We start from the raw sequence: 25613 nt of genomic DNA, 5'->3' as shown, positions 1-25613 counted from the left end.
TTGTCCCGACTTCAGCACCATTAGCCAGAAAGCCTCACAGTGCACTTAAAGACCAGCTTGATTGTGGAATCCTTCATAACTTCTACAGACCCTGTGGCCTGGTACCAAGATAAATACATAAAAGACTATTCTACCCATACACTAGCCCTCAACAGAATGGACCACCGCAACAACTTATTCGTGGGTCTAGTCCAATACTCTGGTGACTTATTAGATAATGCACTAGATTTCACCACAGGGACCTATACAATAGTACTGTCCAACATAAGACCTTGTTATCTGGATCCTTGCCTGGTTTTTAGGCTATCCACATTAGATACAAGATTCTCGGTTACATAAGCCGTGGTTGAAATGAAAATATGGCATAGATTACGAGTTTGGCAGTGTGAGAGCAGGCCGCCACGCCACCACCCCGCTGCCACAGAGGCCGCCTCTGTGGTGTTTGTGACGGAAGCCTACTACACTGTCCTAGCAATGATGGGACCATGTCAGTGCGAGGTAAGGTTCTTCCGCAAATTACCCAAATGCAGACTTCCTTGGTGGAGTTGTACGATCTTTGGACTACGTCCAGCAGGTTGGAGGCTGGATGAAGAGCATCAGAAGATAATAGAAACTAGTCTTCGAAGAAGTTTGCTTTCAACTTTTTCTTGAACAAAATCAGATTAGTGCAGTAAGGAAAATTCTGTTTATACTTTGATCAACCAGAACATGAAAGAAAAGGAAAGGGACACAAAGATCTCACAAAACAGAGAGAGATTAATAAAAACCTCAAAGAGAAGAATTCATGGAGAGCCTTTCAAGCTTGGGGAAAAAGGAAACATGACTTTCGAGTAAGCAGTTTACAGTTCACATCAAAACAGAGGGACATTTATTTATGTGAATGCATCAGAAAGGTATGTGAACACTCCTAATATCATTACAAGCTTGAGCCTTTGTACAGGGTCGCGTATTGTGGAATCAGCTGAAGCAAGGCCGTTTGTCACGAGAAAAGAACATATCTTCTCTATGAGGTTTACCTGCAAGTTCACAAAGAATCACCAACTTTTAAGACCATACAGCCATACAGATAAACTGTCTCAAAGACTAAAGAGGCTGAAGGCAAAAACATGTAAAAATATTTTATTTCTTCAAACACAATGTGTCTTTACCTGTATGTTATCCTGGTGCATTGAATGTTACAAGACAAATCTTCTGCGATTGCACAATTTCCCACACCTTGATATTGGGAGAAACAGTCTGTTTGAAGATGCAAGCATATTATCTGCTCATTTACAGAACTTTTTGAACACATTGGTGAAACTCAGATGTGCAAAAAAGAACATCTACATCACTACATGGCAGGTCACAATTCCTAGAATCTGGGTCAGCACAGTTTTACAGGTGCCAGTGGCTCTTGTAGCTTCAGAAATCCCCAGGAAGTCTGATGTTTTACAGTGCTGTAAAAGGGTGTCAAAAAATGAATTCCCGTGGGAGGGTCAGAAGTTCGCCAAATATTTTCAAATGTTTCAAATACTCATAAAGTTGTAACCTTTTGTGAGTTCAACAAAGTTCACAGTGCATTTCTCCAGCCTTATTACAACCTATGTTTTAGGGTGGGAAAGAGACCTAAACACGCCTGGACTTTCGCAGCGTGAAGCGAAAAGGATTTCTCCACATTGAAATATGTTATTGCTTGTGGTGAAATATAGGACAAATCAGCAAAAGACAATCTGCAGGAGGATGGCTATAGGCCACTTAAGGGCATCAATTGACTGACAAAAATGCTGTTAGATTCCAGAATCAACTCCTTTGCACTTTGTGAATCCAAAAAAAATGAGCAATCAGCACAAGTCTTAGGTGTATGTCTACAGAGTATACATAACCCCCCCCTTTTTTTTTAAGATTGCGCCCAATATGTTGAAGAACTTTGTTTTTTAATTCTTTTAAAAAATAGTCAAATATTTTGAGAAAATTAAAAATATACTTTACTACTAGAACATATACATGTTTTTAATGCACTGCATGTCTTAATTCAAGATTGGTGTGAATTCATAAATGGTAAGCAGTGAAGTCATCATGTGTTCAAGTGCATTCAGTGCAGTATTTCACACCGAAAGAGTGCTTTTGCACACATCAGCAGCATCCAGCGCGTTCTGAAACAAACCACAGCATGCTAAGCATGAAATTAAAGAAAAGAGATAAAATTAAAAAATTTAAAAATCATATGTTAAATATAAAACCTTTTCAGCCCTACAGCACATGTCCAAAGTCTCACAGTTATTTTCTTACTGAATAGGTTTCTGTTGAAAAAAATACAGGTTACCAAGGTACCAGAAGAGAATGCATGGGGCTACTGGGGAGCATGTAGAAGGGAAGAACAAGGATTTTACTTTTTGCTTAAATCAAGTATCATAATTTTTAAAACAAAGCAATGCTCACCTTGCTTAAGAGGCAAATCTATGTAGATCTGTTTAAGCTGCATCATTAAAAATGGAGCAGATGTTCATATGAAAATGTCTGAATTCTGGGCTCTCGCAGCTGCGAGAACAACCCTTAGTGCAAGATGTTTTGAGAAAAAAAGAGATGTTCAAACTGAGGGAAATTCATGCATGAACACGCGTCGGCTGGAGTAAAGGTTAGCAAGTAGTCCACTTCATAGTCTGGAGTTCTTAACGTTTTATCTGGACTGGATCTAAAATGTTTCTCTTATAGAGGGGTGACACAGGCCCTTCACTCTAAGGTGGGGCTTGCCCACCCGTGCCACAACCAACCTGCACTTATGTCCTTGACTTGCTCCAGGTCTTCTGCTACAAATGCCACCTCCTGCAAGGTGAAGGTAAAATACACAAAACAAAAGCCTCCCTGCAAGGTCAGAGTCTAGAGGTGCCACATAAACGTGACTCCTTATTTTACCACACGCTGGAGGTCCTCAGTTCGACCTCCTCCCACCCGAAGTCTTAACACTTAGTGTCTTTCCATGGCCAACCACTCATTCCACAGGACTCAGTTGGCTCACGTGTGTTACACCCGTCTAGCTGCCAGGACTCCGGGACCAGATCAGTCTTCCTCTGGTTCTGAACCATCTTCCTCGCTGTCCTGAAATATGTCCGTAAACTGAAAGACCTTCTGCGTTTCCGGCTGCGTCTCCGTTGCCTTTTTCGTTTTCATCTTTTCCAACATACTCTGGAACTTCGGGAGGGTTTCTTCATAGAGATGGTCCACGATTTCTAGAGGTTAAAGGGATAGGAGACAGCACTGGTTATTGTCTCTTCATGCATAAGGGGCACAGGCGCAATGTGGCACATACCTTCTGCAGCAGTGCCAGGGCGAACCACACTGGGGCCGAATGCCAAGCAGTCGTTCCTTTTGAGGCAATGACTTCAGAATTCACTATCATGTGTCAAGTGGTCTTGCAGGTTTAATGTAAATATATTTGTAAATGTATTTGAGCTTGTAAAGCGCACTGCTACCCGTCGGTAGGTTTCCTGGCGCTGTATAACTCTGGGGAACCCGTCCTGGCTTTCCCTGTGGGATGGTCCCTGCTGGGAGTCCCCAAGGTGGAGCCAGGCATCCCCGGCACTGATAGGGCCGTTGTGGAGATTAGGCAAGCTAATGCCCAGAGTTGCCGAGTGGAACCCCTGATTAGAGTAGGCACCGAGGCGAGAATTATCGAGTCCGCTGACCCAAGTCCACGACCCTGCCGCGTCGGGAATTGAACCCTGGTTCCCGGGCCGACTTCTGCTCCCGGGTCTGCCGCCTCTAACCAGTGAGCCACACTACTCCACTTTGCTTTGCTTTGTTGTCACTACAGCATGGAACAATTCAGAGTTGTAACTCCATTTAACATAGCTAGGAGTCACAGACAATCTACTTTCAATGTATTAACTTGATTTAGTAACCTATGTCCTGGATGGTATTGTTAGGTTTGTTCCACATAGAATACACCCACAGGGCCTTAGTTATGGTAATTATACGTTTTTGTATTGTTAATCAAATGACAAGTGTAAGATTTGGTATAGTGGTTTAAAGTACAGAAAAAAGTAGGAATCTGAGAAAGAACAAAAACTTATAGTTAAGAAATCGATCACAGGAAACAAGCTGGGACATTTATCAATACAAGAAGTTAGAATCGTCTGATACACTCGTTAGTGGATGCCAATGTACGAGAGGTGGTTACGCGTCTTAGAAACAGGTTAGGGGAAGTGGGAATAGAATCGATGCTAGACCATGGGTTTGGTTTGCTTCTACAAAAACAAAATTGGAACGAGATCCCCACCCTTCATTTATGCTCCACATCAAGGTCAAGATAAATTTGTGCAGAGGACACATCACAAGCTACAGAGTTGGCGAGACGGGAAACTTCTAATAAGAGGAGATTTTAACCCTGGCGCAGATAGCAAGCATCAGCAAAAGCACATAAGTCTGGTCTTTCTAACGTGTGTGCCAAGGTGTCTGCTTTGCCAATGTTCATCTGCATTGCTTACAAAAAAAAGTAAATAACATTTCAAAATTAACAAGCAAATAAATGTATTATGGTATCTCAAATCTACATTGAATTCAATATTTCCCATCTTTATAACTGTCATGGTATATTATGCAAATACATTTAGTTCAGGAAATTGAAAAGAATTAAAAAAGTAAAAGAAAGTGTCAAAATGTAAATAAAAAGTATGCCAAGGCCTAATTTACTGTCCATAGGATTCATCCATGTGTTCCTTTGTAAAAGCCCAGGGAGCAGATTTATAGGCCTCCAGAAGTGTTGTGCCAAGTACACCTTCTGCCTCAGACGACAGTGGAGTGCTCCAGTGCAGCAGAAGGGCCTTCCCAGGTGGGAGAGAAGCTGCTGCGTGCCAGAGCTAGTGCTTTCATGCTATGTGTGTCATGCAGGTGGTAAAAGAAAGCCAGAGGTGAGGGGGTGCTGGTAGCCATAGCGGCAGCTGTCAAGAGGAAGCGAGAACTCTGCCAACCTAAATTAGAAGCTGAACTAACCTGCGGCAGAGGGGCGGCAAAAAGCTGGACGAGGAGCAGACGTAAGAACAATGTTACTTACCTGCAACTATAGGCTGGTGCCTGAAGTGCTGTAGATTTACTTTATTTGCATATTTCTATCATCTAGTGTTGGTGTGGACATTGCAAGTTGTCCTCCTTCGTAGCGAAATTTTGGAGGTGACTTGTGACCTTTCCCCGCAACCCACAATACACAAGTACACAGAATCCGCCTGACACGGTTTCACCTCGAACCCTTAAGGGTGAGAAAATGTATCTGCGGTGAAGCAAATCAGGACAGTATAAGAGTACGGCGCACTAGGAACATGATCACGTATCTGGAATAAATAACTAACATCTGAAAGATATGCTCGCATTCAGGGAGGTGGATGGGCGCATGTGAATCTACATGAGTGCAGGCTACAAACCGATGGTTACAGGCAAGTAAAGCCTTAGTAGCTCCCTTTTCACATGCAGAATGATTTCTACCTGCAGAATTTAGTGTGCATTTAGCGTAACACATTTTAATGCAGTGAACTATCAATCGTGCATGGCCCAGCTCAGAAATAGAATTTTCCAAGTGGAGTTTTGCAAAAGCCATTAACACTCATTTTGTATTCCGACTGGTCTTTGTACGATCAGTATAATTAAGACACAAGAGGTCCTTTGATATTTAACAAGTGGAAAAATCTTTCTTTAACCAACCGAGGCCGTAGAAAGAAGATTGGTAGGTCAATAGTATGATTCACATGGAAGAGGGAGACCGCCTTAAGCAGAAAGTGTGGATTTGACCTCCAATGGACCCGCAATTTCTGAACGTCAATAAAAAGTTACTCCAATACTAGGGCATGCAATTAACTGACTCTGCACAAAGAAGTAACCGCAACACGAAGAGCAACTTCCCACGAAAGAACTGCAGCTGGCAGGATTCAATTGCTCAAAAAGGGGCCCAAGAGCCATGGAAGGACTACATTAAGGTCCCACGGAGGACCAGGTGGAGTTACTCTTTTAAGGCCTTCCGCAAATAATAATCCACATTTGTAAAGCGCACAATCACCCGTAAGGGTCTCTAGGCGCTGGGGAACGTCGGGAACATTAGGCATGCTATTGCCCAGAGTCACATGGTGCTGGGCTAATCTGCCGCCGGTGATCGAACCGTGATCCCCAGATTCCGGAGTCAGTCGCCCTAGCCGCGGCGCCACACCTCTTCCCTAACACTTTTACAAATGGAATGTTTATTTGAGATTGGTGTTGTCGCCTCTGCACTTAGACACCCAAAGCTGCCAAATGAAGCCGAAGGGAGGTGCATACCTGAACTGATTTTTGTAAAAGTAGTAACTAACAAATAATGTCTCGTATTTAAGTCTGAGGGGGTTGTTTGTCCCTACCAAGGCAGTAGCGCACACTTGCAGCAAGACTGGAATGGTTTATTTCTGTACAACACTGTTGTCAAAGAGCTAACTAGAGGAATCTCTTGCTACATCCTCCAAGATTCTTCCTGCCTGCATACTGTACAAATGCAAAAAGAAGAATTGGTTGACAGAATTCTGATCAATGTCAAACATTCACCCCTGTATAGAGATCTGTGCCTAAATCCATCGTATTTGTGCTCCCCATGCCATTCCAGTTTAAAGCCAGCCATATGCATATCAGTCTTGGCTCGGTTCCCCATGGGAACAGGTCAGCCCGAACTGCCAGGCCAGGTTCTCCCTGGACCAGAAACAAGCATCCTAGGACGGGTTTCGGGGTTTCAAGCCTCAGCCAGGCTAGCCTGACTCCAGTGGCATGGAGAGTACAGGACCCACGCCTGAGCATACCTGTCCCACATGGAGTGACAAATGCAAAAAGAACATTTGATGGACACAATGCTGATCAATGCCAAACATTTACCCCAGTACAGAGATCTGGGCCTAAATCCATAGTTTTATGCTCCCCATGCCATTCTAGTTTAAACCCAGTCACAGGCAAATCAGTCTTGACCGTGTTTAACATGGGAACAGTCCAGCCCGAACTGCCAAGCCAGGTTCTCCCTGAACCAGAAACAAGCATGCTAGGACCAGTTTTGGGGTTTCACCCCTCATCAGACAGGATAGCTTGACTCAAGGGTCAAGACTGATATGCATATCGCTGGGTCTAAACTGGGGTGGCATGGTGAGCAAAAGAATGATAGATTTAACCCATATCTTTTGACTAGGGGTGAATGTTTGATTTGCTCTGCATTTTGTCCATCATCTGTGTGTCTTTTGCTTTCTCGCCCTAAGTACGCCGGGTATGCCCACACGTGGGTTTCGGGCTCACTGTGCCTTTGGATTCAAGCTAGCCTGGCTGATGAGGGGTGATGCCCCAAAACTGGTCCCAGGATGCTGGTTTCCGGACCAGGGAGGACCTGGCTTGGCAGTTAGGGCTGGACTGTTCCCATGAGACACAGGGTCAAGACTGATTTGCATATGGCTGGGTCTAAACTGGGGTGGCATGGTGAGCAAAAGAACGATGGGTTCAACCCAAACGTTTGACTGAGGGTGAATGTTTGATTTGCTCTGCATTCTGTACATCATCTGTATGTCTTTCACATATTGTACAGCCACAACGGTTCTCTGTTGTTTTTGTAATCCGTTTGTTTTAACACCTATGGACAACATTAGGTGGGAAGGGACGAATTAATATGCTTGTAGTGAGTTAGTACCAAGATGATAGGATAATGTGATTTGCTGAAGCAATGACCATACCATGCTGATTTTGCAGTGGCTGAAATTTTCATGCAATAAAACTGTATAAAAACCCTTACGTTTGGGGGTAGAGCCAGCAAACTTATATGAGATCTTTCCTGAGCCACTAGTGAGACCGGAGGTCCAATATTGGTCTTAGCCTCCAGACCTTTTTGAGAATTAGGAGGGATAGGGAGTGTACTCCTTGTCCTCCCTAGTGCGGTGACATGGGTTTTATTCACCCTTCTAGAGTAGGGCTTTCACTTCCTCCATCAGTAGCTTTTGATACTGTTGGCTGATGGTTTGACGTTGAGGTGGTATGTTTGGTGGTATGGCATGAAATTCCAACAAGTAAACTTGTTGTTCGATGGATAGGAGAACCCACATGTCTGAGGTTATTTCCTCCCATTGTGTAGACAGTAAACTCCTTTTTCTCGCCTACAAGTGTTTTGTGATGAGGAAAAATGGTTGGCAAATCACTTTTTTGAAGTACATGGGTGAATTTCTTAGACCCCCCTCTGCCATTCTTGCAGCTGTTTCCCCGGAGGCCTCTTCTGGGGTCCTGGAAATATGTTCCTTAAAGGGCTGCAGCTTTTGAACGCTAGGGCTCTAGGTCGATGTTGGAGCCTTAACATCTCCTCTCACCTGTTGGTGTCTTATCAGTTTGGGTTGAAGTGCCCCTACAGCCTTTGCTGTGTCTGTGTCCTCCTTGATTTTCTCAAGCACTTTATATACTTAAAGACCAAACAAGTGTTTGCTGTTAAATGGGACAGTGAGAAGATGTTGTTGTTGTGCCTGCGGTCGAAAGCCTGAGATCTGGAGCCTGCATTCCTTTTGAGCAGAAAACCAGTGTTGTTCTCACATGATTCAGTCTCAGAAGCATTAACAATGCACCTTATATTGGCATTGGAGATTAATTTATCTTTCTACACCAGTTATTTGCCTCCCTCATGACAAGCCTATGGAAGTTGTTCCATCCCCTCAGTGGTGGCTATTGTACCTCGAGAGAGGGCCACTTTCTTGCCTACAACATCAATTTGAAGCTTTTCTTGTCTGGTGGTGAGGCATTCCCAGTGTTTTGTGCACAGGCCCCCTTTTCCATGGTACATGGTCTCTGATGAACATTGGGTACAGGTGCCGCCTTGTAGTTTTCTCGACCACTGGGGTTACAACTCTTGCTTTTACTGGTTCTTTGAATTTATTTTTTTTGCACACTTGGATATGCGTTTCAGCATGGGTAAGAAGTTGACTGATCTCTTAATACTGGAGATGTCTTCCAAACAAAAAAATCTTGTTTTCTATCACAGTCTGCTTCACCCTGTGGTGATCTGCAGCCCCACTAAAGTACGGTGTGATACGCTGATGTGTCATTGGGCATTAAAACGGAGAGGGAATGGCTCTGAGGTTAAATCTTTCCGTTGGTTCTTGCTGTAGCCCAGCTGTGGGTCACCACTCTGATCAGCTGGAATGGGCTCACCACCGTGAGGGTCCAGTTCACGCACATGGTCAGCGTATGATTGTTGTGATAAAAGTGAATGTGCTGGTGGTGTAGGGTTGGCTTCTAGGCCGATGCTTCAGAGTATGGAGAATGCTTCTAGTTTCTGTAAAATGGCCTCTTCAAAAGTGAGCTTAGTCTCCCTAGGTGGCACTGGACCAGACTCTGGCTGTGCAATATATGCTAAATATGAGATTCACACAGTTTCATCTGCATGCCATCAAGTTTTCAGCCAGTTTCATTGAGGGTGTTAGCTCACTCAATGCAGGTGTTAATGCCCGCTTCAAGGCTGACCTCAGATTTAACTTAACTGCCAAGTAAGGTGTTTTAGTGCCTTGGGGCTAACCTGGGGTCTCTAGGTATCGAGGCACTGGTGACGACTGTTCCCCAAAGTTGGAGTCTGCTGAGACAGTTTCAGGGCACCAATCACTTTGGCCTGCCAGGATACTAGACGTCAAACATCCGAGTTGGAGGTCAATCCCAGGTCACAAGGGCTAGAGCCCCATTTAGACTCCCTGGGCCCTTAGCTCTGTGCCAGGTAATGGAGTTGTGTGGTTGCACTCTTTTATCCACCTCGATCGTCTCTATATTTCACACCTAAATTGCAATCTACACAGTTTGTTGTTTTCTCCTAATCAATCCCCTCACTTCTTCAGTTAGTCTCCTCCCTCACATTCTTGGTTGTCTTGTGTCCTGTACCCCTTTCTTGTAGAGACTTACTGGTGTGAGTCCAGCATGGACTTGGGACTTTTACAGAATTCCTAGTCGACCCTAGGCAGGTCACAGCATTATCCACAGCTGTAACCTCCAAGCAGTGTTTCAGTGGTTACCTGTATGCTACATGCAGCTGGTATCTGTATTAACTGTTTGCCCTGAATCATTCAGCTGCTCAGATCTACCCAAGATTCATAGCATTGAGGCAGAGTGGTTTTGTCTCTAAAAACAGATAAAGTCTCAGAGAGTGAGGTCCAGTCCTGAACTGCTCTTACACTCTTTCTTCATTCATTAACCGGTTTCTATGTCTGGTGATAAGTATCATTCTGTTCATCAGTACAGAGGTTTAGGGACGGCAGTGGCTTTCAACGGGTCTGCGACATCAAACCCTGACACTTTAGATTACGTTAATCTTCTTTTAAACTTAAAGAAGGTTTTGGAGCTGCCAATTTTGAAGTGGGTGGAGTGATGTCACACGCCGTTATTTATACAGAAGAGACATGGCCCTATATGTTTTTTTCTTATGAATTGGTCACAAAACTCACTCGTCATTCGAATGTCGGAGAATACTGTTCTAATCTCTGCTTATTTCTGTCATAGAAGTTCTTCACATGGCTATCTCAGTTTACATTTGAATGTCCCAGGATTCTAAACTTAGTTACTGTAACCTATGGATCCTCTTGAACTAATGACTATTTCTGTCACTTATTACTCAACGGAACTTTATCCACTTTGGAATCTCGTAAGAATATTAAAAGTATAGATTGCTACCTTTTGATCTTCGAAAGGTTCAAAGCTATATGTTGTTGCAACATATACATTTGAGCATGTAGGCTCCAAGATCCCCTTGTTGCACTTAAGTGTTACTGTAAGGTTTTCTTGCTAATAGTGTACTACATTTATTTATTTATTAAAAGTTTTGTATAGCGCTAGCTGGACCCGAGGGTATCAGAGCGCTTCACAGCAAGTACAACAATGTGCCTTAACGGCGAGGGAAGGCCGATAACCAGCGAACTTGTGGGCATTGCAAATAGCATAGTCATACATATCATATTAAGATCATCGCCATAGAGTTCAGGTGGCCTCAAGGAAGAGGGCTTTGAGTAACACCTTATGATCCAGCTACCATGATACACTGTTGAGGGCTAATATTCTCACCTTTGCTATTGGAATAGAGAACTGTAATGTGAGTCTGTGCACACCCAGTTGGAGAAACTATGCCCACATTTGACATTTGGACCCTACTAAAGGAAAAGACATGCATAAATATACACAGACTCGCGATCAAGCCCACTGGGAGCGAAGTACTTTTGAACAAGGGACTACCAGTCCCAGAATTCTTTGAATGACCGGGCTGTGCGCGGCTCACTATGGGCTAATTGACGTTCCATCATAAAGCGAGTCCATTATTGTGAGATGAGAAAACCAAAGCAGTCCATGAAGAAGAGGCCATGGAGCCTTGAAACACGTCAGTTTTTTTAAACAATTGCTGTGATGAAGAAGCGGGTCACATCAAAGACATTAAACAGAAGGTCAGCTGGCAGTCTAGTGCGTCCTGGAAAGCCTTGAGCCTTGGATTAAAAAAAAACATAGTCTATTTGCATTATGCATTTGCACTTACCCACTGAAGATTATTTTTCTGCGAAATGTCATTTGAAATAATCTCTTATTAGACTTTATTTAAATTAAGGAACTTTTGTTTACATCACGAATGAGCTGTTCTGAACTATATTAACAACTCTTTCTATTTTCTGTTACCATGTACGTTGTATTTTACAGCCATGAGAAAGCGAGGGTATGTTCCTGTGAGAGACACGTGTTGCTGGTTGTAACCTAAAACACTGAAATACAAAAGTGGACTTGTGTGGAATTAGGTCCAGATCCACTGGATATAATTTAAGAAAATCTGAGAGAAAAACATCATAACACTACACTAGGAAAAAACTGTCATTGTTATGATAGAAAACTATTGCATGTGGGCCAATATCCTTTCTTTCAGACATTTGGAACAGAACTTTTTAAGAAACCTTTACGGTTATGTCTGTCGATGTATAAATCAATGTTCTGTACTAACTTTGTATAAACAAAAGTAAAATGTAACTAATTATAATTTAAGAATTGATTGTAATTGCACTCTAAAAAAGTCATGCGCGGTTGTACATTATATCATATTGTCACTGTCCGGTCAGGGTACTATGGGGGCGGGGATGCCTTATGCAATCCCATAGAGAACTTTGTTCTCTCTCACACCTGTCTCACTCTTTGCGGTCTCATCTTCACACCTTAGCCAGCACCACACCTATCTTTAATCCCAACGTCAACACTATGGAACAGGACATTGCGGACTAGATGCTGTCGGCCAGTGACATACACGTCCCTCTCACTAAATTTTCCCGGGCTAGACACTCTGATGCCCACAATTAGTTCACTAGTGAACTAAAGGATCAAAAACGTAAGCGCTGCCAATCTGAGAGGAAATGGAGGCGTCACTATTCAAGCGCAGACAGACAGCAGTACCTGCTAGTTCGCAATGAATATAAAAAATCTGTATTGACAGTTAAAGCTGCCTACTTTTCTACTAAAATTCTGAATGCCCAGAATAAATCAAAGGAAATTTTCTAAATTGGGAACGACCTGAGCAGCGATGAGAGAATTTTACCCACCCAAGCTCCAACCCAAGAATTATGTTATTCTCTAAACAATTGTTTTCTGGACAAAATCGCTGCTATAAAGGCGAGCATTCCACCCAATGTCAACTGGGATCCACTGGATGATATCTCCAGAAACCCATCTTGCCGGAGTCACTTGTCAGCTATATGTCCTAACACGCTACTATACCTCTTGACCAGTGTTAAATCTAGCTCCCCCAGTGACCGCTGTCCTTCCCCGGTCCTCAGTGATGTCTTCTCTGCACTGCCCCAAGATTATGGAGACCCATGTGGTCAGATGCCTCTCTAACTTTATAGAACAATCTGAATACCTGGAGCCTAATCAAGCTGGCTTCCGACCTGCGTACTCAACGGAATCAGTAATCCTTGCTGTTACGGATACGCTGAGAGCTAATGCGGACACGGGGGCTTCCCAGGCGCTGGTGCTCCTGGATCTGTCGGCCGCGTTCGACACGGTTGATCATAACATCTTATTGAACCGTGTCGAACAAGCAGGTATACAGGGCCCTGCTTACAACTGGATTAAGTCCTTCCTTACAGGTAGAACTCAAGCAGTACGCCTTGGCACATTCACGGCCCCCAAAGTATCCATCTCGTGTGGGGTACCACAGGGTTCCTCTCTCTCCCCTTTGTTGTTCAATCTCTACCTTAGGCCACAAATCCATTCACTAAAAGATAGGAAGGTAACCGTCTTTAATTACGCCGATGACCTCCAGTTGGTTTTTTCTTTAGACTCCCCTAACTCTGCCGCGGAATTTAAAACCACGATGCTTTATATCCAACGTTGGATGGACCTTAACCATCTGAAGCTTAACCCAGGCAAGACTCAACTTGTAGTGCCTGGGAAAAGTGATATCAGCTGGGGCCCACACTTCTGGCCAAGGTAATTTGGCCCTCCCCCTACCCCTGTGTGAAAAGTGTCGGGGTCCTTATAAACGCAGATCTCTCTCTTAGAGGCCAAGTGGGTTCAGTGGTATCCACCAGCCTCTTCCAATTGCGAAAAATTAGAAAGATCACTCACCTGCTGACCCACCCAGCCCTTGTTCAGGCGGTGTTAGCACTGGTACTTTCCCGCCTTGATTTTTCAAACGCTCTTTACATGGGCCTGCCACTATGCCTGCTCAACCGTCTTAAAATAGTTCAGAACCAAGCGGCAAGACTAATCTACAAACTGCCGAGATGGCAATCGGCCAGACCTTGTTTGCAAAAACTCCATTGGTTGCCGGTGGTGCAACGGGCTGCATTTAAATCAATCTGCCGTGCCTTCAAGGCGCTGCATTGCAAGAGCCCTAAGTTCATCAATGACATGGTCACGAAGCATGTACCCAGACACAACTTACGCTCCTTGCCATTGTGCAACATTCCGTCCATCATCTTGTGTGTTTTGCAACGACACAGGGTGGCTGTAGATTCTCCAACCTTGCGCCAAAATTTTGGAATTCACTTCCATTGTCAATCAGGAGCTGTGATAATCTACTGTGCTTTAGAAAGGCCTTGAAAACCTGGTTGTTTAAACAAGCTTTCTAACAACCTGCACGCAATGCAATCACACAGCATTAGCACCACGAAACCCTTGGTGACCGTGCGCTTTATAAGCTTCTGATAACATAACATAACATAACATAACTGTCCTGTTGACACTAGGTCCTTCAAAAGAGGCAGACAAAATGGAATGTAAAATGGCCAGATACAGATGTTCCAAGTACCACAGTCTCTGATTCCAGTCTGGGAAAACCAGAATGAGCTATGCTAAGCTCCGCCTGATTTTGATCATGACCTGGGGGATCCATAACAGAGGTGGTAAGATGTAAAGCAGGCAGGAGTGAAAACAAATACAAAGTGGGTCTACAAGGGAACCTCAAGGAGGAAACTCCAGAGCATCTCCAGAGATCGACAGATCCACAAACGGGACATTCCACTAAGTGAAGATATACTGAAAGAACTACGTGAGCAGTCCCTACTCGTGGTCGGCAAGATGACACCAGTTGAGCTCGTCCGCCCTTATATGGAGGGATACCACCAGGTGAACAACTGTCAGGGAAATCCCTTGAAAGTCAGCCAGAGCCACTGAGCCTCTAGATAAAGAGCGACCGACCTCCCTGTGTGTTGCAGTACCATTAGCAGCCGTGCTGAGAGTCAGTACCGGGATACAGTCTATGTCTCACAAACCACATATTTCTCAAATTTTTTATGCATCCAATGGGGTTCAATGTAGGAGAGTGCATGTGAAGTGCAGGGGACCCTCTAACAGCTCACGCTATAGGTTATGTGTGCAATAGTATGTCTTGAATCCAGGCCGAACCGGTCACACTTTCACCTCATTAGTATGACAGGTTTACAGGTACAAAGATGGCTTATTTTATTCTTGCATTACTGCTATTTGCAGCTACATTAGAGAAGCATTTTGCCGGGAAACATTGCGAGGAGTAGTGTTTTGGAAACCATAGGGTTACTAACGGCACAATTTTAACCCCGGCTGTCCCGCTACAGTCACCCCCACTCGCACCAAAATGGTTATGAACAAGGACAATGGTCCAAAGGCAAGAATGGGGGCAGCACACATCTAAACAAGGTTCCATTGTCGGCATTGTTGTGCTTTTGAAGATTTCAAGTTCATTGTCCCCTGGAATAGAATCGACCAAAGACTCATCTACACAACAGAACTTTGTTGCTTACGTCTTGCACACCTACCATTAACAAGCATTTACAATGCAATGGTTTCGCCTTTGGAAAAGTTCTAGCTATTGCATTGCTCATGACTTTTTTTTTTTTTACTTATAAATAAATGGCATTGTTATTTACATTGCCAACGGCTGACACTACAGGGGCAGGCACACCCGTCCAATGGCAGAAGTACTGAGGCTGCCATGAATCTAGAGTTCTGTACTGCCATTTACCAACCTGTGTTGGTAAATGAGCCAGATGGAGACCAGTTTCGAGGCCCCCTTAAACTGAAGGTGCTCAGACCCCTTGAGTCCCGGCCCACTTAAAGCCCTGCATGTCAGTAAAGGCATAATAATGGTTCCAAAATGCATATTTAAGTTTTAGCAATACAGACGCAATTATATAATGTCGGAGTTATACTCGACAGTTCTAGATGACAGGCGCATCATTCAAAAAAGATTTTCAAACACTGCCAGGTTTAGTCTTTAATGGCAAATAACCGAATCCACACTGTGGCACGCTCAAAATGTAAGTAAACGCATACGGTCAAGAGTTCATGGTCACCTTCTACTGAATTAATATTTATTAATACAATTTATAGAGCGCATACATATGCCCGCGGGCGTCTTGGCGCTATGAATAACAGATAGGATTTTTCTGAGGGTGGCAAAATCTGAACGAGGAACCCATTACTGGTTAAACAACCAGGTCTTCACCAGTTTCCGGAATTGGAGGAGCGATTGTGCTGTTCGAATTGTCAATGGGAGCGAGTTCCAGAGTATAGCTGCAGATACCGTAAAACGCCTGTCTCCCCAAGTGACTGTCCTTGTGCGTGGTACCGCTAATTGGTGCAACGACATCGATCTCAGTGGTCTTAAAGGGCGGTAGGTGGAAAGCTGAGTTTGCAAAAACCTAGGACCCTGGTTATGAATGGCTTTAAATGCTAAGCAAAGTGACTTAAATTTGATTCGATTTTTAATTGATAGCCAATGATAGTTTTTTATTATATGACTGACTGAATTCAATTTTGGAGTTTTGGAAAGTAGTCTTGCTGCTGCATTTTGGATCATTTGTAACTTAGAGATTACCCGGGCTTGTGCGTTGACAAACAAACCATTACAGTAATCACGCGAGGAGAGCACCAATGTACTCACTACTGTTTTTCCCGCACTATCCGACAGAAAGGGAATGATTTTCCTAATTAATCTGAGTTTGTGATGATCATTCGCCACCGTTTGGTTAGCATGAGCTACAAAATTTAGCTTGTCATCAAAAACTATGCCCAGATTTCTGACCCTAGCAGCGGGGGTTGGTAAAGCTCCTAACGAAGGAGGCCACTACACCGGTGACCACTGTGGGGTGATCTTTCCAAAAATGACCACCTCCGTTTTCTCGGAGTTCAACCTCAAGCAGTTGGCCTGCATCCAATCTCTAATAGCCAGCATGCCCTCTTGAAACCGTGCCGCTACATGTTCCCCGTCATTATTAATAGCAAGCACCAGCTGGGGGTCGTCAGCATAGGAGGTTAGGCTCATCTGGTAGGTTTCAATAACTCTCGCCAAGTCCAACACGTAGATATTAAACAGTGTTGGACTTAGCGATGAGCCCTGGGGAACTCCACAAGGCAAGGCAAGCTCTGGCGATTTAAAAGGACCCAATGTAACTGCCTGTGATCTACTGGAGAGAAAAGAGGTGAGCAGCTCTCTCGCGCTGGATTGGATGCCCAGAATTCCGACACGGTCAATCAGGATGGAATGATCGACCGTGTCGAAAGCCGCCGAGAGATCCAGCATTATGAGAATGGCTGCACCACCTTGATCCCTGATGGTTCTGATATAATCTACAGCTTTAATAAGGGCCGTCTCTGTGCCATGGAGCTTTCGGAAGCCAAACTGCGTATCATCCAGCAGTTTGTTTTGCTCAAGATAGTCCGCCAACTGGATGTTCATGGCTTTCTCGAATACCTTGGATATATATGGTAAACTGGCTATGGGCCTATAGTTTTTAAGCTGTTCCTTATCTTATAGGTTAGTAGTGTTTCTTTGTAGCGCATTTTACGGACTAGATCATAGGACCTTCGCCAATTTCATTCCTCTCTACGACATTCTTGTTTTTGTCTCCTAAGATCTTCTGTAAACCAAGGGGAGGATGGTACCTTTCTATTCCTAGAGATAGTCTTAAGGGGAACTAGAAGGTTCACCGCATTATCTATCCAGTCTACAAACTGTTTGGCTGCTATATTCGGATCCATGGATATGGTAGGGCGGGATTTAATCAATAAGTCAGAAAAAGCTACATTGTCTATGTCCCTCCAGACCCTAAAAGGCTCCGGAGTTAAATGGGCTGGTTTGGTTGGGGGCATAGTAAGAATTGAGAGGGCACCGAGAATAACAGAGTGGTCAGACCAAGTGACCGGTAAAACATCCAGGATGGTTATGCCTTGTATGTTAGTAAAAATGCCATCCAGCGTATGGCCGGCCTCATGAGTCGGGGCGTTCACCAGTTGAGCCAGCCCCAAGCTTTCCAGATCTCCCTTTAATGCTTGGGAATCCGCATCATCCTGTTTTTCTAAGTGAAAATTCAGGTCTCCCAATACCATAAAAGAGTCCTCAGTCACCAAAGATTCAATGAGCGAATGAAGATTAGCCAGGAACATAGATCGTGAACCTGGCGGTCTATACATGAGCACTCCCTTCAGATTGTATGAGGGTGTAACCTTGATGAAAAATTGACATGCTTCACAACATTTAGACAGAATTGGAAATAATCTAACAGGGAAGTGATCCAAGATACTTATTGTGGGTGTGCTTTATATTAAATACGATCAACTACTAATCGGATTGGGCACGGACTACAATCAAGTATGCAGGTTTTACACTAGTTTCACGTAAAAGTGCAGGGACGTGTTTCTCGGCTGAGTAGTTAGTTATATTTTAACTCGCACGGTCTCAGTGCCACGTGGGGAATAAAAGTAAGGTGCTAGTTTCCACGAACCAAGGCCGTGCTATTTACTTACAGCTTTATCATTAAAAGTTCCCAACACTAAATCCTCAGCTGTCGGGAGCAGTGCCCTCCCTCCTCCAGCTTCCACCAACCACGGCCAGGATCCATACAAGGATGCTAACAGCGGGGGGAGGGTGACGAGCTGGAGAGACGACGCCAACGAGGAAGGGGCGTGCATTCTGCGTACATGACAAAATAGACGCGCACAATGGCAGCCCTCCCGAAATATCCCAATGGTGCAGCTCCTGCAGTACGTAAAGCAGCCATGACACTTCACAGTGAAATCAACCCGTCAAACATACGCGATTTACAGCTGAAATGCGCAGCGGGCGGGTTTTATTCCCTCTATTTCACGGCAAGTCGAAACATAAAATGAGTGCCGTAGATCCTAACCCATGAAGCAATGGATGGAACAACCATTCTCAGAATATGGAGCTATGCATTTCTGTTCTGAAAAAAATGCACAATTAAAAAAACGCCAATGAGTCCTTCAACCGCCAAACTAAGTACAGAACAAGCACCTACGGGCACACGGACAGCGGGAGGGGGGGGGCGGGAACGGACAGCGGGAGGGAGGGGCGGGAACGGGCACACGAACAGCGGGTGGGGGGGCAGGAACGGGCACACGGACAGCGGGAGGGGGCGGGAACTGGCACTCACCTGGACTTCTTCTGGCGGCAGTCGGCCTGGAATGAACAAAACAAACCTAAAAAAACAAACAAAAAAAACCAAAAACCCGCCCACCGCCGAGATGACGCGCACAAAGGGGCGGAGAGGGAAGAAATCGCGGGAACGCCCACGAATTTGGTCCGGCCATGACAGACAGATCTCTGTTCCAATGGCTAGCCTCCATTTATGGAGCTAGCCAATGAAACAGAGGGCGGATTCCCAAGCCACATATTATTCTCATTAGGTTTTCACCTGCGCGAAAAGCTGTGCAGTGCGCAGCTTTCGCTTAGGCGAAACCTAAAAAGTACAGTGTGCATCATTGAAGCCACTTCCTTGGGGAAGCAAGATCCGAGCTGCTGGAGAGGATAGAGCTGATGCTGAGCTCTGGCACTGCTGATCCCCTTGGTTTTTCTATAAGCCTTAAGACTACAAGGGGGGAAATTGTAGGCCAAATCGCGCCCTATGAGGTTGAACCAAAGGAGTAGCCTAGGCGATCACCCACGTGAACACTGGATGGTAGTATGAAAGCCTGAGTAAGCCTCCTGTAATTTATTGTTCCTGAAATATTTATGCACAGAATTACATTGTGTGTAAACTTAAGGTAAATTGTGTTTTGCTTTCAAAAGACTAAGCTCTTTCTGGGATTTCAGTCATTAACTTGTGTTAGTTGGCTTGTTGAGTTCGGAGTTTCTAGCCCCGCACCACCTGCCTGAGTAAGCTTTGGACTGCTTGACTTTGCTACCCTGAGGATCAGGTGCTCAAGGGGCGCATTTATTGCTTAGGTGTGCCAGTACTTTAAGTGGGATGAAAAAACTGTGGGGAGAAGGGGGTCTCTGAAAGGGGTGTGGCCAACAAAGTGAAACAGGAATCCTTTCCAACAGGCATGGCCAATGTATTGAGGGGCACGGTATACGACATCCTGTGCTTCACAGAGTGTGCAGGCTGCACAATATTATGGTGCCTCTCTGTGAGTTTTCTGTTATTAGACACAGACATGTCACACAACAATAAATATATATCCCTAAAACAAGCCAGACCTATTGGCTTTGCCACTGCTTGTTAGCTGTGTGGGATAAATTAATAAAAACTTAAACATTACTAAGGTCCGTGGAAGGGGTAGTGGCCTTTAGAGGGTTGCAGACACTCGCACTCTCCTTTCATACCACTTTCCTCTACAGTCTCTCTGTTAGACCCTAGGACCTTTTTCACTCTATATCTTTCTGAAAACCTCCATCTGCCTATCCCACCCTTTCCCACAACTGCCATTGGCATATATGCCACTATCACACTGTGCGCTCTACAGAGGCGCCCAGGTTTGGATGTGCACTCCTTTATAACGCACTGACGGGCACTTGAAGAAACTCGCACAGCCTTTAGCCTCAACTCCAAAGCTCTCAATTGTTCCCCTTCATAAAGAGCTGCCCTCAATCTGGACTCACTCACGGCTGGTGGCAGCTAATTTCAAAATATGCACTATGTAAGGATCATAAGTGGCAATGAACAAATGCAGAAACACCGAATCTTCAAAAAGAGGCAATGCGGGATGAAATAAAATGTGAAATATAAACAGGGATTGCATCAGTGAAATGGTGTTAAGAAGGTATTTACAGTCACTTTGGGGTATTTAAGGGTAATTAAGGGTATTTACAGTCATTTTTGAGAAACCGTAGTCTTTGGTCAGTAAAGTTAAGCACTCAGTTTGTGTTCAGTTCTAATTTTAAGTCTCGGGGCACTAGTGGTAAAAGGCTCTGGATCACACAACATTTGAGCCCTGTGTCCCCTCTCTGCCCTAGGACTACCAAACAGGTTCCCACAGCTGCAGACTCTGTATTCTGTCATTTAAAGAAGTGACACATTTTAAAGCATAGTGTAAAGCCCTCATGAGGTGATCAGATGGAACTTTTTTTGATTGAGCAGGAAACCTAATATCAAATGCTTAAATGTCATTCAAACAGGGAGAAAAGATTATTTAATTGTTGTCCTGAAAATGCTTTGTTTCAGTGTTCACGAGTTCTCAAAGCAGCAGGCATTTCAAAAAGGATGTGATTAATCTCTTTTAAAGTTCAATGTCTTGAATCCTAAAGGGCCTCCTAGTAAAACACACCGGTGCTTGATTCAGCGCACGGGTTACTCCGGGCCCGGGTCACAAACGTGACGCGTTTATCCTATCCCTCGTAATACAAGTACCAACAGTACTGTGCTGAAGGGCTGTTGATGGAATAATGCCCTTCCCGTCCATGCAAGACAAAGTTAAATGTAGGTGTGAGTGATATTTTGAATAATGTGTACCTTTCTTTCTAAAGAAATCGGCTGTTTTTTTGGGGGGGCACGGAGATCTCTTTTGTAGCTGTGTGTGAAAAAAATGTAAATAGCTTCAGAACACCGCGCCCCAGGCAATGTTGTATAATTTGCCTTTAATCGCATTTCATGCTACATAATTTGATTTTCCAAGCCGTGTAATTTGTTGCAAGATTGTCGCACTATACCTGTGGTCCCCACGCTCTATAATTTAGAGCGGGAGGAGGTGTGGATTTTACAAATTCAACCTAAATTGGCAAAAACGCTTCTTCTGTTGTCCCTTGGCAGTGATTTGTATGTCTCTAGCGCTGCGAGGCAATCTGGAAAGCATGCGAGCGCTAAAGTTGGAAAAAAAATGTTTTTACAATTAAGCGAGCGAAGACGACGAACCCTGGAGGTAGGTTTGCCCCCACCATAAACCTACCCCTAGGTTCACCTACAATTCTTCTTCTGCTCCCCCCCTCAACCCCCCCACACACACCCACCCAATGTGGTATCAGAACATCATCACTAAACCTTCATCATCTATCTACAGCTCGGCTACTGGACTTATTTACGATTATTAAACCCAAATATATACCTCGTCTGTTTACTTGTTAAATCACAGTTCTCTGAGTGCGCTGTTGATGCTCCTCGACTTCGTCGGGATTCGACTCTAGGCGCATCCACCGTCCAAACTTATCAGATAGTCGCAGAGGTAAGATACGGCAGGTAGGAGGCGCAACTTCTTTGAACGTCTCTAGTAGGCAGTCCCTCCGGCCCCCCTGTGTATGTCTCTCCTGCCCCTCTTTTAATGTCCCTTCTGGGAAGTTTCCCCTGTCCCGAGCTCGTCCGGGGTCTCTCGAGGAGACAGTTCTCCAGGGGTCAACTTGTTCCCTTGAAGGGCCTTCGGACCTGGATGGTGGGCTTGGACATCGCTGCAGGGGTCTTATCTTCTTATCTTATCTTATTCGGGATTTGTTAAGCGCACGGACACCCAGAGGTTTCATGGCGCTGAAAGACAGAAGGTGACTAATAGAGGCAGATGGTAACAATGCTCTAGCCGTGCGCTTGTTTGAATAGCCAGGTCTTCAGGACTCTCCTGAATTCTACTAGCTTAGTGCAGTTCCGAATAGACAAGGGAAAGGAGTTCCAGACTTTAGGGGCAAGGTAGGCGAAACGAGATCCACCTAATCGTTTCTTTTTGAACATGGGCAGCGAGAGAAAGGACAAATGGGCAGAGCGAAGGTCCCGCACAGCTCCTGGAGCGGGGCAGGGTGCCAGGGGTAGGGGGCCTCCGGGGTCCTGGCTCCCTCTGCTGGGTGACCTCAAAGCGCCCTCCTTCCTACAGTCACTGCCTCACTGCACCTCCCGGAGCCTTTTAAAGAAACCCTGCTTCTTCCCCGGGAGGAGAGTGCTGTCAGCCAACAGGTAGGGCTGCGAGACAGTCATCAGCTCCTGCGCCGGGCGGAGGGGGCTACAGAGTGCAAGGGGAGGAGAGACATGACCCAGCAAGATGAGAAAAAGAGAGGGGGGGGGTCAGGTGAGAGGTGGGCACGGGGAGGAGTGTGAGAGAGGGTCAGGCAGGAGAAGAGAGATGGGCAAGAGGAGGAGAGAGCAGGGGGAGGGAAATGGATCGTAGGGGAAGAGAGCGAGAGGGAGAGTGGGGTGGCAGGCAGGAGAAGATAGACACGAGGAGAAAGGATGAGCGTCAGTTAAGACCAGGAGGACGATGGACCGGTATGAAGTAAAAGAAGATGCTGGAGAGGCAGGGGACAGGCTTGCGTAGGAGAGATGGGGCAGCCACGGATTTTCAGGGGAAGCTGAGAGCACCAGATCGAGAGAGAGTCGTTTAGTCAACATCTCGTCTCCTACAATTATGCGCCGTTTATTAACAGAATGCCATATTTCCCAACGCGCACACGCCGGCTTGTGCCACTGTCCTGCCCGTGCCGCATAACACCCAAGCACAAATGTAACACACGCACCACATATGCTATCATATATCACACTGCACTTTTTAACATGTACATTGACATACGTACACAAGGAAAACTGGAACAGAAGAACAATACATTTGCATATCTGTAACATAATAAAGAAATAAATACACACGGGTAGCGTGCAGCAATACACAAGTACATATGTGAAATCTAGCAGACAACTCGCTATCTAACTATTAACTATTTATTTATTTATTTATAGCATTTGTAAAGCGCTCTGTAACCCTACGGGCATCCTGGCGCTAGAGTACATAGCTAAGCTAAGTGAGGGCAGGAGCAAAAGCGGATGCTAGACCGGGTGGGTTTTATTTAATGCGAAGGGTTTGAGGAGGATTTTTAGGGAAAAGCCAGGTTTTAACCTTTTTTCGGAATGTCAGGAGATCATTAGTTTTTCTGATGTCCAGGGGAAGTTTGTTCCAAAGGTGGGCTGCAGCAATGCTGAAAGCTCGCCCGCCACAGGTGGCTTTCTTGATCCTGGGGATGTTGATGAAGTTCAAGGATGAGGATCGGAGAGACCGGTTGGGCTAATACCACTTAAGTTTGTACTGGAGTGGTCGGGGGCCTAGTCCATGAACTGCCCTGAAGACAATACAAAGGGATTTGAAACAGATCCTTTGGTGTATAGGTAACCAGTGTAGGTCGGCCAGGGCGAGAGTGGTGGAGGATCTGCGTTCACGGGAGAGTGCTAGTTTGGCTGCAGCTGCCTGGACACTCTGGAGTCTGGAGATGAGGTAGGCGGGAGATTCCAGCAGGAGGGCATTGCAGTAGTCCAGGCGGCTGAGGATAGTGCTCCTAACTATATCGGCTCTGGTCTGTGCGGGCAGGAGAGGTAGCAATCTTCGGAGTCCTCTTAATAGGGCGAAACAGCAGCCAACCTGCTTGTTGACGTTGGTCTCTAGGCTAAGTTTATTATTGATAGTTACTCCAAGGTTTTTTACGGGGCTCACTGGGGTGGGTGATTCCCCTAGCGATAGGGGCCAGAAATCTGGCGGTAAACTATTGGGGATTTTTCCTACTGTGCAGTGTAGTATTTCAGTTTTCTCACTGTTGAATTTTAGTGAGTTCTGACTAAGCCAGAGAGACATGTCCAGCATACAGGTGTGGAAGGTTTCCATTGAGCTTGCTCGGGTTCCGTCCAGGGAGATTATCAGCTGGGTATCGTCTGCGTAGTTTGTCACGCTGATGCCATGGCTTTTGATGATCCGCATTAGGGGTTGCATGTAAATATTAAAGAGTATGGGGCTGATGGCAGACCCCTGTGGGACTCCGTGCGGGACTTTCGTGAACTCGGATTGATAGGGAGGGATGGATACTGCCTGCCACCTTTCCGTCAGGTAGGAGCGGAACCAATCGAGCGCGACCCCCCTAACTCCGATGTTCCTTAATCTCTCAATTAGGATGCCGTGGTTCACTGTATCGAACGCTGCGGACAGGTCGAGCAGAATCAGAGTAGCTGATTCTCCCCTGTCCGCTCTGATTCGCAGGGCATCCATGACTGTCAGCAGGGCTGACTCTGTTCCATGAACTGGTCTGAATCCAAACTGCTCCTCTTCCAAGATGTTGTTGGTTTCTAGGAAGAGGGCTAGAGCTCTACTGACCCATCTTTCTATGATTTTTATAGGATATGGTAAAAGGGATATGGGCCGGTAGTTCTTTTGGCAGTTTGGGTCCAGATTGGGTTTTTTTAATAGCGGGGTGACGATCGCTAGTTTCCAATCTTTAGGAACAGAGCCTGTGTGCAGAGATTGATTGCATAGTTGGTGCAGGGCTTGTAGAACGTCATCCTCGAATTTCTTGGCTATCCTATGGGGGAGAGGGTCAAGAGGAGAGCCTGAGGACGTGTGAAGGGCTGTTGTGATGAATTCCCGTTCCGAGGGGATCAGAAAGTTTTCCAGGGTGGCATATGAGAGGGGGTGCGCATCGGGATCCGCCTTTCCAACTTTGTTTGTTGTGATGCTGTTGTCTTGCGGTGGGGGGATAGGATTGCTGTTCATTCCTTCTACAATTTTGCTTATTTTATCTTGGAAGAACACTGCTAGGTCGTTGCAGAGTTCTTGTGAGGGTTTGATTTCGCTATTGGCACAGGCGGTGTGGGAGAGCTCTTTGATGAGCCTGAATGTGTCCCGGGATTTGTTGGAGCTTTTGAGGATTACCTCAGCAAAATAGTTAGATTTGGCTGTGGTTATTTCCTTCTTGTATTGTGAGATAGTAAGTCTCCATCGTACTTTCTTCTGGTCTGAATAGTTTTTTCTCCAGAGCTTCTCCGCCTTTTTGCAGGTATTTTTTAGTTCTCTTAATTTCTCCGTATACCAAGGGGCAGAGGGTTTTCCTCTTTTAGTGATTGATTTCAGCGGGATGATAGCGTCGAGTGTTTTTGTGGTTTCTTGGAGAAAAGAGAGATAGTTTGTGGTGATATCATTTTCTAATTTGAACGAGGCCCCGACCTGGC

General features: G+C 45.2%; 1 protein-coding gene across 1 annotated transcript in view; it reads right to left on the bottom strand.

The window, feature by feature from the left end:
- Positions 1-1104: 1104 nt before the first annotated feature.
- TTF1 (transcription termination factor 1) overlaps positions 1105-25613 on the bottom strand; it is a 96916-nt gene continuing 72407 nt past the window's right edge. Inside the window, exon 11 of the mRNA XM_078646175.1 lies at positions 1105-3206. Within this exon, the coding sequence (XP_078502301.1) occupies positions 3037-3206 (170 nt within the window). The 3' untranslated portion in view covers positions 1105-3036. The remainder of the gene's footprint in view (positions 3207-25613) is intronic.

Source organism: Lissotriton helveticus, chromosome 5_1, assembly GCF_964261635.1.
Source record: "Lissotriton helveticus chromosome 5_1, aLisHel1.1, whole genome shotgun sequence".
In the NCBI taxonomy this organism is placed as follows: Eukaryota; Metazoa; Chordata; class Amphibia; order Caudata; family Salamandridae; genus Lissotriton; species Lissotriton helveticus.
This window is presented reverse-complemented; position numbering and strand designations above follow the sequence as displayed.